At 44.0% G+C, this 16,701-nt stretch overlaps 1 protein-coding gene across 1 annotated transcript; it reads right to left on the bottom strand.

Annotated features, from left to right (window-relative positions):
- Positions 1-649: 649 nt before the first annotated feature.
- CUNH10orf99 (chromosome unknown C10orf99 homolog) lies at positions 650-8,007 on the bottom strand. Its single transcript, XM_028788022.1, has 3 exons — positions 7,938-8,007; positions 5,240-5,320; positions 650-735 (listed from the first exon to the last, which is right to left on the bottom strand). Exons 1-3 carry the CDS (start codon positions 8,005-8,007, stop codon positions 650-652), a joined length of 237 nt encoding a protein of 78 aa, XP_028643855.1.
- Between the last annotated feature and the right edge of the window lie 8,694 nt (positions 8,008-16,701).

The raw sequence follows: 16,701 nt of genomic DNA, 5'->3' as shown, positions 1-16,701 counted from the left end.
ACCTGGGCCGGGCTAGGCTCTGCTGTGTGGGACCCAAACACATAAATACTGTCCCTTTTCCTGACTGGTCAGGTTATTCTGTGACGAAGGAGTGGGCTCTGAGTTTTTGCCGACACTTTCTTTTTAGCCTAACATTGTATCTCAGGCCATGATACTTTCTCAGACAAGGAAGCTCCAGGAATAGTGTGTATGCTGATTTATGATTTATTATTTTTGGTGTTCTCCTGGTGATTACATTAGGAAGTTACAGGAGTTGGTTCAGAGACCACTGGCTAAATGCTAGGGGTTTGGGGCTGTCTGAGGGTTCCCAAAATGCTGTACTCTTGGCTAATCACACAGATGTCTTGTTACTTTTGCACTCTAGTCAACTTGGAATTCTCTGGATCTGTAGTTTCCACAAGTGGAATCTTGGACTTTTACTCTGCAGGAGCCATGAAGACTTGTGGGCTGATCCTGGATCATAGTGACTCTGAAGGTTGGTGGCACCTTTGGAATGAGGACTTGGGATACTGCAATCCTTCCAGCTGTCTGAAGTGAAGCATTCTGGTATCACAGCTCAATGGCTGTGAAGGTTGGCAAGGGGCAAGTCAATGCTTCTGGTGTCTCCACATCTGGGCATCATCTGGGTGGAGGCACGCTTCGGGAGGTTCTATATCTGTGGGAGAGCCCCAGGCACCACCCATAACTTGGGTGGTAGCTTCCTTCTGCATGGTCTGCAGTGTCTTGTATAGTTTCCTGGGCGTGAGTCACAGCAGACATGAAGAAGGGGCATGGGAAGGCAAAGTGAAGAGAGTAGAACATGGGTGGAGAGAGGAGAAAGACACAATTAATACTCATGCTTACACCTAAAAATTTAATGAAATCAAAATAAAGGAATCTTACTGCCCACTCTGGAACCTAAATGGGCCATTCCCAGCATCAATTAAAATAACACTGAGCTAGTGTTATTTGAACTAGAGTGGAAAGGGTTATAAGTAATGGTGATACGATTATTTTCCTCTATGTTTCAAGTTTACTTTCTATCTGCATTGTGATATGGAAATTAATGGCATGAAATCTGGAGATGTATTGCTTGGACTCAAAGCCTACAGTACTCACTAGCCTTCAACTGACTTGACCTTCAACAAGTTACTTTACCTTATCTTCTCTGTTGTTTGGCCCTGCATCCTAAAAAAAACAACACCAGCAACAGTAATGGTATCTAATGTTTAGGATACTACAAGTGTTAGTGAATGTAAATACTTATTATGTAAAGCAATACTTATTGATCCTCATACAATCATCACCAATTAGACTCCATCACCCTATCCCAAACATGCAAACAAGCAAATGAATGTGATTGGCTAAGATGAAAGACTGATCTATCTGATACGCAAACTCACTGCAAACTATACGTACTGCTTTGGGTTACCCAGGGTGAGGATGGCTTATGGTGCAGAGGAGGCTAATGAAGAGAATTGCAAGGATCAGAAGACGGGGAATCGTTTCCTCTGATTGGACTCCTGGGCAGTAAGGCTGCCAGCTCTGGCCACTGCCTTCTTTCTAGTGTTTATTGTTCTGGTCTATATGTTATACATCTACTCTGGTGTTGCTATTTTGAAATCCTCAAGTAACCCCTCTTTCCCAGTGGGTAATCTTTATCACTTCAGTTAAGCTGCTTGTAAAGACAGAGGCAGCTGCATGGTAAGGGAACAGGCTCTGCTGCCTTCCACCCTAAGTCTGGCCTGAGTTAACTCATTTTGTTGAGCTTTGAAACAGAGAGTGTGGTGCAAATCCTTAGGATCTGGGCTTGTCTCAAGGATCAGGAGTTTCTCTATGTGGCTTCCCAAGAGGTTCCCCTGGTGACCTGGTAACACATGGAAAGAAGATGCCCTGACAAAGGCTCATAACTTTGATCTGGTGGGATCTAAAAAGCTATGAGTCTGACCACAGCTATGAGCACTGACCATGAGGTCAGTGTTTAAGCCCCTCGGTAGCTGCCAACTGTGTCAGCGTATTGAGTATTCCTTTCAAAAGTGCTGCCTGGACAGTACTCCTAAGCAGATCACCCTACAGTTTATAAAACCATTTTAAGAAAGCTCTATCCCACTTCTCCCAGTCAGCTGCTAAGTGCAGTCATTTCAGCCTGCTATTCATTTATCATGTCAATTTTCAAAAGGGTTTTTGTTACTTCAGCATAGAATCCCAAGCCTTGCACATTGGGTCATTTCGTAGGCTTAGCCCAGCAAGTGGACACAAAGCTGAGCTTGGGAAAGGTTTTGGAATGAGTGGCAGTCACTCTGAGTGCCTAATTTCCCTTCCTGTAGAAAGTGGAGCAGGCACTCCTGCCTGTGAACCCCAGTACAGGAGACTAGATGACAGGAACAGGAAACACTCTGAAATTCTGCGCTGGATTGCCCAATTCCCTGATTCATCTTCTCATTCCTTCTCTCTGGATCTCAGGTCTGTCCTGGAAGACGCTGGGTGGAAGCACCAGGCCTGGACAAGCATGTGCTTTGGGTTAGTGCTGCGTGATCAGCAATAGTAAAAAGTCAAGAGAGAAAAGAGACGCTGGAGGAAGGAGAGGTATACACACACACACACACACACATGCATGCACACACACCAATGTACGCACTCACACACACACCACATATACACAAACACACACATGTACATAGAAACATATAAAAATACCAGGTACACAACGCCTATGTGTTATGTAACTCCATACACAAAGATACATAATACACATAGGTTCTTGAGTGAGTGCTGCTGCCCTGGAAACCCATCCTCCTCCACTATGACAGGAAGACAGGTTCACAGGGTGTCATGGACTTGGCCTGATGCCAAGTGTTCTGTGGACATCATCCTACTGATTTCTCAACAGCAAGCAAGCTGGATCCTGCAGCCACACACTTTCTACAGAGGAGGAGAATGCTCCGGAGCACAAAGCCAAGATGTGGTGGACCTCAGACTCCACCTTGAGGACACTTTCCTTCCAGGAAAATTTATTCTGACATTCTGTGGGAAACTTCCCTCCAGAGATGAGGTAGCCAGTTACAGTGCTAAAGACCTACAGAGCCTGGTGTTTACATGGTAAGGGTCCAGTAAAGATGCTTGCTTCAGTCTTCTTGTTCTAAGTTGCTCATGAATTCTGCCATGGAATTTTTGAAACATATGCTCAAAAGGAAATCCTGATTCAACATAGGATAGGTGACTTAGTTCATTCTCCTATAGTATTGTATGCTCAACAAAAGGCTGCTCTTGTGTTGAACACAAAAAGTGTACCTAGCCACATTCTACATTTCTAGGAGCTGTATGTAGAGTGTGGTGTGTTTATCCATCCCCCTCTGTACATGTGTATTTATGTGTGTGTCATTTAGATATATGTTTGTGTATATGTGATGTGCATATTTGTATGTAGTTATGTATGTATATTTGTGTGTAGGCATGAATTTGTATGTTAATATGTGTATAGTGTTTGTGTCTATACATGTAATAGGTGGTATTTGTATGTATTTGTGTGTCCATAACCCTAAACCTGTGATATCTGTGTGTGTCAATAATGTGGTGTGTGTAGGTTTGTGAGTGTAATGTGAATGCTTTTGTGTAATTATGTGGTGTGCATGTGTCTGCATGCATGTACTTGCCTATGCATCTGTGTGGTTGTGGAGGTATGTGAGTACGTGTAGTGTGTGCTCACACATGCACACTCCTCCTTCCCTCATTTCCTCTTTTCTCTTCTGCCTTTGTGCATCTGTGCAGGGGAGACGCTAGCAGCAAGGACAGGTTCCTGCAAGCCCTCAGTAGGGAGCTGGCACCTCTCTCCCCTACATTTGCACTTTATTTCACAAGCTGCTGTGGGAGCAGAGTTGCTGGCAGCCAGTGCTCATCCTCCACCTTCCCTAGGCGGATGCCTCACACTTGGTTATTCACGAGATACGTGCGAGAGAAGCAGTTATTTTTACCCAGCCCTGACAGGGTGTGATGGCAGTGTGGAGGAGGGGCTGTCAGCCTTTCAGGGGTAGTGAGGTTTGAGCTATCCTGTCTTCCTCATTTTTTTTTCCCGATGCATTTACATCAAAGTTTCCTCTTGGAAGACAGGACTCTTGGTAACTGGTCATGGGCTTCAGGTGCCTCAGCCTGGAGGAACAAGGGGAGCTGTCGTCTTGGACTAGCAAGAATTTGCACTGGGTCTGTCGAGAGCTAAGACACAGGTCCTAAGTTGAAGTTGGACCTCTCTGGCTTGAGTTCTGTAGCCTTTTTACAGGGCTCTGACTGTCCTAAGGATTCTGTACAAAAATCACAAAAGTCCAGCATCCACCCTGGGACAGCAACTCAGAGCTTCAGTCTGCTGCTGGCTTGGAGTCCTGATGCTGCAATCTGTGAGCTTTGGATCTGGACTTGGGACTTTCTACCTCACTACTACCCACTCTCTGGTTTTCCAGATTTGGGAGAGGGCAGCTTGGCTCTTGCAGGCTCATGGGGATCATGGATCCCAGCCTGGTGTCACGACTGAGCCTCAGAGTCTCTGTCTACATCTTTGGGTGCAGCCTTATCTTCTACCAAGCTGTCATTCTCTGCATCCACATACTCCACTCGCTGGCTGGAGATCAGCTTGCAGGTTCTGCTTCAGGTTTATAGGTGGGCTATGGTTTGCAGATGCTCTGGGCCCCTCTGTCATGTAGCTCCTCTGTCTCTCCTCCTCCTGCTTGCTCACACCAGAACTTCATACTTGCTGTTTCTTTGATCTCTCTTCTATTCTCTATCATCTGCATTCTGTCTCATAATCTTTCCATAAGGTCTCCCATTCAGAGATGGGTACTTTCCCACATCTCTCCTCTCTTCCTATCCTTTTTTTTTTCCTTCCAGTGGAATATAAACTCAGGGCCCTGAGCTTTCTAGGCAAGCACTCTTCCACTGACTGAGCCACATCCCCAGCCCTTGAGCCATGAATTCATTGTGTATCTCTAGCTGGTCGCAAGAGTCACATTCATCTTGTGTTAGCCTCTCTAATTCTGGGATTACTATGTGCTACCATGCCTGGCCCCTGTACTTATATATTTTTTCTTGACAGAAAGTGTTTATCTTTAAATGATTAAATTATTGCCTCTTCAGGGAACTCTAAACTCTATGTGCCTGAGATTGAATTTGGTCCCTTTGTACTAGCACTTGAAACCAGGTGTCAACTGGCTGGTCCCATGGCCGCCCTAGAAATCCTCCCACTTCCAAATCAGACAGGATGGGGTCACTTTACCTTGCTGTGTTGTCAGCTTGGATCTAGAAGATAGGCTACAACAGGGCCTGAGTTTTGAGGACTTGGAAGGATGCCTTCTCCCTGAGAAGAAAAGGAATACAGAGCCTTGTTTAGTGGGCCAGGGCCACCATGGGCCAGTCTGTATAAGAATGACTTTGGAGAACTTCTACTCACAAGACCCAGAGTTTAACCATAATTATTAAAAGCTGGGCAATGGTGGCACATGTCTTTAGGTTCAACATTTAGCAAGCAGAGACTGGCACATCTGTGAGGTCGAGGGCACCCTGATCTACAGACAGGACAGGGTCTAGGACAGACAGGGTTACACAGAGAAACCCTGTGTTAAAAAACAAATCAAGCTGGGCAGTGGTGGCGCACGCCTTTAATCCCAGCACTTGGGAGGCAGAGGCAGGCGGATTTCTGAGTTCGAGGCCAGCCTGGTCTACAGAGTGAGTTCCAGGACAGCCAGGGCTACACAGAGAAACCCTGTCTCAAAAAACAAACAAACAAACAAAAAAACAAAAACAAACCAAAAATCAAAACAAACCACAACAAAAAGAGAATAATTGTTTTAAAAACAAACAAACAACCACCTACAACAACAACAGCAACAAAACCAGGATGAGGTTGTCGAAGGAAGGCAGAGGTAGCCTATGTTTTGTGGCTTTCCAGAGATAAAGTCAATCTTGGAGGTCACTGTACCCTTCCTCATGATGCTTTGAAAAAACCTTAGCCCTGTGGAGAAATGTCTTTGTGCTTAGACATTAATTCTGACTGGCAATCCAGATCTGTAGTCTAAGAAAAACATCCCAAATACAGAAAACAATTTAGATACACAAAGTTTTTGAGACTGTACATTTAATATAGTCTGTCTGAGCACATGAATTCATGAACACTCATAGGATGTTAAGTCATACACATATATATCTATTGAATAATGCTACACCCTGAAGCTGCAGAATACAATCCTAAAGGGGTGGGGGTTAAGGTCAAAGACACCATTCTTTCCCATTGGATTTCTATTAGAATCATACTGGTGACTTTGAAACTGTCCAAAAATAAAGCTCTGATAAATGGCAATGCTGTGGGCTGTGTTGAAGAAACCAACTGTTGTCTTCCTTATAGAAGGTGCATTTTCACCATAGAAACGTGAGCAGCAACAACCAACCAACCAACCAACCAAAACCAAAAGCAAATACTTCCTGTAACCCGACTACTCAGGAAGGATCCTGTACAGGACTGAAGTCAATCATCAGTATTTTGGGTGATTAAGTAATATTGTGAGGGGTGTTTTTTTTTAAATCCTTTATGTCCACTAATTGTTAAAATCATCATAAGTATTGATATAAAAAAGTAAATATAGCGTTAAGTAAGAGAAAAAGACTCCAATACTCAGCTTTTAGAATGAAGAAAGGCAATAGGGGGGTGGGGAGCTGACTCAGGCTTTAAGGACACTTGCTGTTCTTCCTGAGGACCCAAATCTGGTTCCAAGAATTCAAGTCCAGTGGCTCACAACCACCTGTCACTTCATAGCAGGAAGTCCAGCACCCACTTCTGGCCCTTGAAGGCATCCACACACATGTGGCATCTCCACATACAGTCACATAAATAAAATAATAAGTCTCAAAGGCAGCAGGTTTAAATATTCTTCTCTACAAAGATGAAAAGACCATGTATGTTCCCATATGTATATCCTTCTATTGTACATAACCCCTTTCCTTCTGTACATGGAGCTTTCTGTGTAGAAGCATTTGAAATACTCGAGTTTAGATGGCCAGTTGTTCATTTACATTGTCCTAAATGTGACACAGGTGGCAATAGTGGCCGCCTGACTTTCCAGATAAGAATGACTCCGGTTAGTAACTAGCTAGTGGTTTCGTGCTTGTATGGTAAGTATGCAACTTCATATAGTTGTCAGGTCCAAAGGAAACTCCACTCCCCCAAATTCTGGTGCATGTTTTCCTCAACCAAAGGAGCCATTTCCTTATTAATTTCAGAAGAGACAAATGGCTCTCTGTGGAGCATGATAGCACACCAAAGTGCACACAGGCCTCCAGGACTTCTCAGGAGAACAACTTATGGCTCTTCTCAATTCTTCTCATTCTGTCCTTCTATCCTCAACTTTTACAAACCATGGGATTCTCTTCCCCAGCTTTTCATTCCCATATAACCATGACATTTCAGCCATGTGTGCTCTCTTTTGTCTTCCTCTCTTGGACCTCTCTTTCTTTGTTTCCTTTGCCTGAATTTTTGTCTTCCTCCTCTCTTGCCCTTCTTCTTCTTCCTTTTTTCTCTCATGATCAAATTCTGTCTGCTGGCTATGTTCAGTGTACTACTTCCTCTCTCTGCTCTGGACTCTTCCAGATGTCTCTGGCTATACTTACCTCGAATCTACAATATATACCTTCCCTTTAACTGTACCTTGGAGCTGCAATGTCTTCCATTTATATATCTGGTGCCAAAACTCTGTTTACACAAGAGGCCTGCAGTATCTTTGGGAGCAGAAGATGGCACATAAAAGCTCTAAAGCCTGAAGTCCCCAAGCTACTTGTTGGACACTGTAGTGAACAAAATATCTGCATAGTTCTCTCCAGTGTTCAGGACTGTTTGCTGGGACCTGTGTCCCGCTAGTTTCTGTTTGAAACCTTCCCTGACCATGGAATCAATGCTCGTGGATCAGAGCCCAGGGATAGGTTACCTTCTGAGGGGAGAACGCAGAAACAGAGGAGCAGCATGCAGAGCAGACCGGCAAGGGCTAGAAGTCTCATAGTCAAGTAGCTGGAAGCTGGTGTCTCACAGGAGGAAGCGGTGCCACAAAAGATCTCCCTTTGGCCTCTGAAGACATTTATAGGGTGGCAGAAAGAGGCGTTTCCCCATAGGCAAGGCATTCCAGCCCTAGAAGTCTCAAAAGTACAGTGGGCCCCTCCCAACAGGATAATAAACCAGCTCTTCAAGAAGTCAGGAGGATTGGGTGACTCGCTGCATGTACTTCTAAATGTCTAGCCCTGAGAGCTGTTCTGTGTTGGCCTCAGTGGTTAGAAAAAGAAACTCTTGTGCAGTGAAAAGCCCCTGTCCAGGGTTGAACGTTAACTTTTAGAGTGTGCAATAACTCCATCGAATGCAGATCTTCCTGCTCTCTTGTAAGTGGGCTGGGAAAGGGGTCATAAAAGCAAAGGCAAAGGCTCTGAGGAAGCCAAATGGCCTAGGTGTGAATCCTTTCTGACATTTATCAGCGGTGTTATCTTGAACTTATCATTAAATGTCTCTGTGTCTGCTATCCATCTGTGAAGTGGGCCCAGAGCTGCCCGAGGCCATGTTCCAGAAGTCATCTGTCCCAAGCTGAGTACTTATACCATTGTTAAATTATATGGGGACTGAAGTTAGTCCTTGGTGAACAACTGGCAACGTGATTAAATAAAAAGTGTGCTACATGCCAGCCTGAGCGAGGCATGATATCTGAAAGAATCTGACTAGAGGAGAAAGGGAGTGTTTCACAGCCTCAGGAAGCTAGATTGCCCATTCCTTAGACATGGCCTGGACTGGGATGTGATTCTGTGCCTGATCCCAGAGACTGCTGTGCAAAGAAATGACTGCCACACTACATAGTACTATGCTGAATGCCCATAAAGATAATGTACCGTCAGTTGGAGAAGGAAGGAAAGAAGGCTGCTCAGAGATAGAGTAGATAGGGGTTGGTAGGACAGTGGGCCAGTATGGTGAGTCAAGTTGTGGTGGACTTCCTGGACTACAGATGAAAAGGGTAGCCCTGGGTAGACAGATTGTGGACTCTTAGGGGCTCTTTGTCTGTTAGGTCTGCGGTCTCTAAAACACATGGCCTAAGGATAGGGAGTAACAATAGGAAGCTACCTCCCTGTAGGACAGGACAAGCACAGTATTATATGGGTGCCTGTCTTAGTTAGGGTTTTACTGCTGTGAACAAACACCATGACCAAGGCAACCCTTATAAGAACAACTTTTAATTGGGGCTGCCTTACAGGTTCAGAGGTTAAGTCCATCATCAAGCTGGGAGCATGGCAACATCCAGGCAGGCATGGTGTGCTGAAGGAGCTGAGAGTTCTATGGTATCTAGGAGATTGAATTCCAGGGAGCTAAGATGAGAGTTTTCAAACCCATGCCCACAGTGACACACTTCCCCCAACAAGATCACACCTACTCCAACAAGGCCACTCCTCTTAAGAGTGCCACTCCTTCTACCAAGCATATTCAAACCACCACAGTGCCTTAGCAAGTGACAGACTCTGTTCTTGAGGGAAAGAGGAGCCAGGTGATCTCCAGCCTGCGTAGGATAGTATGTGGACAATTGCTACACACTCTACTGAGCCTTTCCTCAACTCTGCTCAAACTCTCAACTTCTGCACCAGTTCCTGTCCTCCTTCCAGACCAAGCTTGTGAATATTCTCTCCCAGGCTTTCCTAACACCTAGTGTGGTGATGTTGATGGTTAGGTCTCAGACTTCTCTTTCCTCCCAGCGTCAAAGTTCTGGGAGACAAATGGCCTAAACTCAGGGAGCAAAAGAAGGGTAAGGCAGACACTGGGCCTGTGGCATCATTATGACTCATGGGCTTCTCTGAGAAGCTGTGAGTGACACAGAGCTCTGTAATGCCTAGGTTGTGCCGAGAGTCCAAGGCACCTGGCCACCTGTGCCCAGGTCAGGCTGTCATTCTGGAGATGGGTGCTAATCCTGAGATTCGATGGCAAAAAACCAATTCCACCATTTTGAGCAAAATTTAATTCAAGTTCTATTAAGTACTAAATATTGAACAAGAGACAGACTTTGGTTAGGACCATTCCCTGGAATTTCTCAGCTTCATGGCTCTCAAGACAATTGTAGGAGTTCATAAAGACCGACTTATAGGCCACTGTACTTTCTCATGAGGCTTTGTTATTTTCCAAGAACTACAACTTCCAGCATCCCAGGAAGTTAACTAGTTGTTAAGCAAATGAAGCTTACAGGTTAATTTTTGGGTAGTACAAAAGCTCGGGCAAGAGGAGGTAAATTAGGAGAGGAGGAACTGGGTACATTATATACATCCATATCAGAACCTAAGGAATGAGAGCCTGAGAAGCATGCAAATGTTCTTCAGCCAAGAGAGCGCAAGGAACATGTGTGGATGGTGTCTCCACAGGAAAGCAATTGACTCTGGCTTAAGAAATATGGAATGTTGGACGGTGGGCCAGCCTGCAGGACCAACACCCCTCCCCCCCCCCCCCCCCGCCGCCGAAATCAGAAAGGTTTCTAGACCCTTCATGTATCATGCTTGTGTAAATACACATGGAACTTGAGATTGTCCTTATGGTGGGATGGCAACTGTCTTTAGTCTTGATAGGCATACACTTCTTGGAATCAAAGAATGGATGGCTGGTTCCTAACCTAGCAGGTCCCATAGAAGGGTGTCACATTGTACCCAACTCTCCAGGATCCTGGCATACAAGTCAGACATCTCTCACCGCTGGGGACTGGTCCGTGGAACTTCCCTTGAGGCCCTGTTTGCTGTTGGCTAGAGAAGCAGTTTAAGCTCATGTCCAAAATGGTTCAGTAAGAAAATTAATGGTCAAGGGACGGACATTTTAACCAGCAGTCTATGCTTTTTATAGATGTGAAAAAATTTTACAGTTAGTTTATCCAAAGAAATTAGTTCAGGTTCCTTGTCTGTAGGACTGTAGGTCACTTCCTACAGTCTGCCAACTGTTCTCTAATGCAACCTCAAGAAAAGACACATATTTGTTCCAACAGTGGCTGCCCCTTGTCTTCCTGGGCACCAGCTCTGAAGTTGTTTCTGACCTCAGACTGCTTAGTGGGTACAGAAATTAGGGGAATACTGTCTGGATCTTTTGAGCCAGCATGCCAGGTCATTCTCCTGGGATTTCTCAGCACTCCACCATGGAACTGGAAATGGGGTTTTGACTCTTAGCACAGATTGTTCCTTATTGCAGGACAAAGCCACAAGGATATTGTTCAGTTAAAGGTGGCAGGAATCAGCTATCTTGGGGGCTTGTTCTGACACACACACAAGCCAGAATTCTCATGTTTGCAGGTGTTGCTGGGGTCATTAATTTTTGGAGGAAAATGGATTCCTATGTTGGGATTTTGCCTCCCTTTAAAATGTTCACAAAAATGTATTGAAGCAAATTAAGATAGTTCAGAGAGGGTATATAAGATAAACCCAGAGCACAGCCTCATCTACAGGGACAACCACTCTTCTTCGATTTCTGCATATATATATACATTTCAAAGACAACTGTCAAACTTCTTATTTTTAAAAAAGGAAGAAACACCGCTGGCTCCTTAGAATATTCAGAATCTCATGTTAAGCAGAAAGAGGTGAAAATGAGAAGCATTTTAATGGGCACACCTGTTAGTCTTAAGCATATGCGGTTTTAGTATGAAAAAAAAAAAAAGAAATCACCTAAATTTGAATGGTTTCCAAAGATGATTTCGAAAACTTGGCAGCCATCCTGAGGAGAAAGTCTTTGGAGACACACCTAAAACAAAGGGGATTTTAAATCAAGGAACATTTCAAATCAAGTTTATCACTTCTCAGAGCAGTGAAGAAGCAGCTGCCCAAGGCTTCTCCACCCTGTTTGCTCACTTTCTGGCCTGAGTCCCATACCTCAGGCAGTACTCACCTCTTCTTTACTGACCTCGTGGTTGATCAGAAATGACTCTCCCTCCTGTGTGTTTGGCAAGAAGCAACTAATGGAGGATGACAGCAGGTCCCAGGCTGTAGCCTTCCTTTATCTGTGACATTGGATTCCGTCCCCCTCTTTACCCCTGGGGAATGTAAGAAGTTATGGCCTTGAAGCCATGAGGTCTCTTCAGTGGAACTACATTTACTACAGCATTTCCAAAGCTGCTGTTCTCGCCAGAGTTCCAAGGTGTATGCACAGGGGGCGCCCAGCAAGAGGGTTTTAACAGGTCATAGCTAACTTGAGTGGAACTTCCTCAGATTTCTTCATTCTGTCCACTTGGTCTTGACTGCCTGTGGTCATTATTGCTGCTGATGGCAAGGCTGGTGTATGCCGGGGAGGGGGGGGGGTTCCTGGGGATGTTCCCTCAATCTCTGCCCTTGAAGAGGGCCTAGCCTTCTGCTCTCACTGCTATGGTGATGCTTCCTACTGGTAACTCCTATCTCCCAGCTGCCAGGTAGTTCTCCCACGCCTTTCCATGGAGGTAGCAATTGGTTTGAGGTTTCCTTCACTGATAAGATTCCTGAATATTGTGTTCTCTACCAGCTCACAAAAGCTTGCAGGGAGACTCCCCGCCCCCCATTTCTCTGCTCTTCCATCTGCCATCAAAGGGCACCACACACACACAGGATACACATATATACACACATGCACCCACATATGAATGATGCCTGTGTGAGGATGAGACGTTCTCATCTACCACAAGGGTCCTAGGAATAAAACTCAGGTAATCAGGCTTGGCAGCAGGTGCCTTTACACACCAAGTCATCTTGACAGTCCTCCCCCACTTTAGCTTTAGGAGGCATCACTCTACTCAACTGATTCAGCTGATTATACTTAGTTTTCGAGACATCCACAGTGGTATTACTTGACCGCCAGCACAAGTAGAGTCCTGAAAACTTTACAGTTTGCATAACCACCATAGCGAATTTGGTCAGGGTCCTGCAGTGGAGCTGAGTTCTCTAAGTATGTCAACACTCCCCACACCTGCTGCCTGTAGAGAGGAGGCTAGACTTTCTTCTCAGCAAAGTACCAACACTTCTCAGAACTTGTTAAAATTACTTTCTATAATCCTTTTTATTCTCTGGATGATCTTGAGTCATTTAAGAGTTATTTCCCATGATCTGTTACTTAAGAGTGTCTAATAGATACAGCAATCCTCTGAGAGTCATTTATGAGTCACTTGGGTGTGCTAATATCTGAAGAGTGATTCGAGCTGTTTAGACCCAGAGTGTTGTCAAGAGTTTTTAACATTCCTCACCTCTAGCAAGGGTCTTAGCCTTAAGTACTGTGTGGTTCAGGCCAAGTGCCTTCTTTTGAAACCAGTAGATATCTTCTGGTTATTGGCAATCAGTTGTAAGCATTCAGAGAGACATGTCTCTGGCCATTCATTCCTTCTTCCCACAGTGGGTACCAAGATTTCAAGAACTACCAAATTTCAGTCTTGAAAACAGATCAAATTAACTGGCAAAGCTCTTAACTTCCATTCATTATCCAGTCTCAATCACTCTGCATTGCAAGATCAACCTACTCAATGTGCTTTGAGAACATAACTGGGTTGACCTGTTCATGCTCTCCCCCTTAAAATAGCACATGGGTGACACATGCACAAGTCAGAGGGATAACATACAGAAGTCCGTTTTCTCCTTCCACCATGTGAATTCTTGAGATCCAACTCAGGTCATCAGGCTCCATGGCGTGTTACCTGCTGAGCTATCTCTCTATCCTACATTGAAAATAGGTAAAGGCAATTACAGATGCACAAGTAGCTCTCTGTAGTAGGATGTAAAGTTTTGTTGGCATATGGTCAGGAGTGATAGAACTGGGTCATGGTAGTTCCATTTCTAGCTTTTAAGAAACTTCCAGATTGATTTCCAGAGTGGCTCTACTAGTTTACACTCAACAGTGTCCAAGGATTTCCTTTACCCAAGAAATCATTTGTCATTTATATCTTGATTTTGGCAGTTCTGAATGTTGCCTGAATCACAATAGGTAGGAAATGGCATCAAAATGTCTATCAATTGATGAATAAGGAAAGTAGTACTCAGTAGTATAGAAAAGGTATAAAATTTGCAGGTAAACAGAACTAGAATAACTTAATAAAGTGGTCTCCCAGAGAAAGACAAAAGCCCTGTTTACTTCCTTTGAATTTTTTGTCTAACCTGAAGTACATGTGGAAACCAGGAAACTGGGATTGAGCCATTGAGACTAGCTATCTTAAAGGGGGGGGAATAGTAAAATACAGGTAGACAGGGGTTACTGGGGGTAGAAATATTCAAAAGTGGAGGGGGCAGGGAAGGAGAAAATATGGTTGGCCAGAAGGATCCTCACAGTGAAGATGGCATGGCAAACATATGTGGCTGTATGGAAACTCAGGATTTTCTAATCAAAGAAAAAAGCCCCATTAGAGGGGACAGTAGAATTCAGGTTACAGGAAAGGGGGAAAGGAGGATAGGGTTCTTGGAATTAAGTGAACATTGCCCTCGATTGCTGTTAAGGAGGGTGTAGGGGGAGTTCTAGCCCCAAACTAAAGACACACGAAGAAGCCTTATGGAAATCAACAAGTTTGTTACTGAATGTATATATATATATGAAAAGAGCTTGAATGGAGTGAGTAGATAATGCTGCTCCCAGTGACAAACATGGGATCCTTGAGTTGTTGGCCTGGTATGCCTGGGAGGCACCCCAAATAAGTTATTGCCATTGCTCTTGGTTGCCCACCATAACTAGATGGCAAACACCATTGCTCGGGACATACAAAAATCAGCTTTGAAATAGCCAGACTATACTACATGTTGTTTAGCTTACACAGTGCTAGAAAGTGATATGCAGGGTGCTGCACTTTAATGCTGGACCCTGAGTGCAACAATACTGACTTGTGGGTAAGATGTGGCCACTGGTACAAAGATGGGCATGAAGGTTTTGAAGGTAACCAAGGGCTTTCTGATTGAGTGAGGTCTGTGCCACGAGAGGGATTTCATATTTGGTACTAAAAACCTAGGTAGATGCTTGTAACTTGGAAGATGATAGACCAGAGGGAATAAAATTTGCTTTTTCTAAAATGTCAAGCTAACTCCCAAATACGTAATACCCACAGACTACTGCTGCTTTCAACTTTGGTCAGATAAGGTTGTTTTTGCATTGGGTAATGGTTAATGCAGATTCCAAATGGCTAAGGTACTGAGTGTTACTGAGTGTTTAGCTGTGCATGGGTCTTCTGAAGCAAACTCTAACCATCCAAGGCTTGGGGAATTTCATAGTCTGTGCAAAGAAATGTCAGATAGAATGCTGTGAAAATATCAGACTTCTGAACATGGCTAATATACATTATCAACTCGCAGCATTGGATCATCTGTACAAGATCCAGACAGTCAAAATTCCAGTATATATGAGGGATCTGAGGTCCCACCATCCTGGATGTTGTTGGTAGCTGATGGCAGTTGGGAGAGCGTCCAGTCTCCACCAGGGACATGGTTGTTGCTGTTACTCATGCCTTTGTGGGTAGCCACATAACCACATACATATGTGCAGCAGCATCAACTGAACTCTGGGTTATTAATAACTAAAAAGGGACCTAGTGAGTACACAAAGGTGTGGGGCACTAGGGGAAGGAATGAATGGCTAGTTATGACAAGTGTATAAAACTTTCCAAGACTAAATAAACAAAAAAGAATCTTCAAGCACAGAATAAAGGTTTGCCACCCACTGGAACAAACTGAAATGTACACACCACTTTGGCATTTGTATGCCTCCAGGACTTACCAAAATGAATTTAAAAAAACAAAACCCTTCTATGTAATCATAAGGCCCTGTGATAAGATTTCAATTGATAAAATTTCCAGTTTTGCCTAGAAACCTATCATTTTGCATGCCAACTCTATTTTGTGAGGGAAATAAAAGTCATCCACTCACCCAGTATATGTAATCAAGATCCAAGGAACCAGGTTTTTCCATTATCACTTCAGAACTACTATCCAACCAAGTACATTTTATAACTCATTTTACAGTCTTTATTGTTCCAGCAATGACGCTAAACACTGTAAAATACTACCATTAAAATAAAACAACAGCCCATGGCAGGCAGAATGGCCCAGTGGGTAAAAGGTGCTTGCTATTGAGCTCAACAACCGGAGCTGAAACCTTGAGCCCCATGATGGTGGAGGGAGAGAGCCCTTCAAGTTGTCCCCCCCAGATCATCACATGCCCACAGGATACCATGACACATGTGTACCACCTACACATGTAAAAGAACCCTTGATCTTAACTTCTACCCAACACTACTATTGAAATCATACTTGTTTTATAACTATATGAAATCAAAGATTAAACTTTGGGTTTTAAACTGCTACTGAAAACAATAGGTCCCGTAAGATTTCAACTTAACATGACGGTGAAACTTTATGGAGACTAGAATAAAGACAGAAACTAGGCATTTAGATTTTTTTACTGCAGGGGGAAAAAAAAACAAACAGCAACAGCTAAAATTCCCACAATGCCCAATCATATATGCATTAACCCCACAGGTAGATGTTGTCTGTATCTTACAATTGAGGAAATGGGGCGTGGGGAGGTTAAGTCATTTGTCTAGGGTCATAGAAGAAATCAGGCAAGATCCAAATGGAGGCAGGCCATCTAGCCACAGACTGTCTTAGCAGACTGCAGTAATCTACTGCATAGAAAAAGCCCAAGGTGCTTTCTTATTCGAGACTCTGGTGAGACGGAATGGACGTATCAGGTAGAAAAAAGTACAGCAA

Source organism: Grammomys surdaster, unplaced genomic scaffold, assembly GCF_004785775.1.
Source record: "Grammomys surdaster isolate TR1022 unplaced genomic scaffold, NIH_TR_1.0 125692, whole genome shotgun sequence".
Lineage (NCBI taxonomy): Eukaryota > Metazoa > Chordata > Mammalia > Rodentia > Muridae > Grammomys > Grammomys surdaster.
Note: the sequence above shows the minus strand (reverse complement) of the source record. Positions and strands in the feature narration are given on the sequence as shown.

Coding starts and splice junctions, on each gene's coding strand:
- CUNH10orf99 (XM_028788022.1), bottom strand. CDS start 8,007: ATGAGACTTCTAGCCCTTGCCGGTCTGCTCTGCATGCTGCTCCTCTGT. Junction 5,321..7,937: donor CTGCGTTCTCCCCTCAGAAG/GTAACCTATCCC, acceptor TTTTCTTCTCAG/GGAGAAGGCATCCTTCCAAG. Junction 736..5,239: donor CAAGCTGACAACACAGCAAG/GTAAAGTGACCC, acceptor ACTCACGCCCAG/GAAACTATACAAGACACTGC.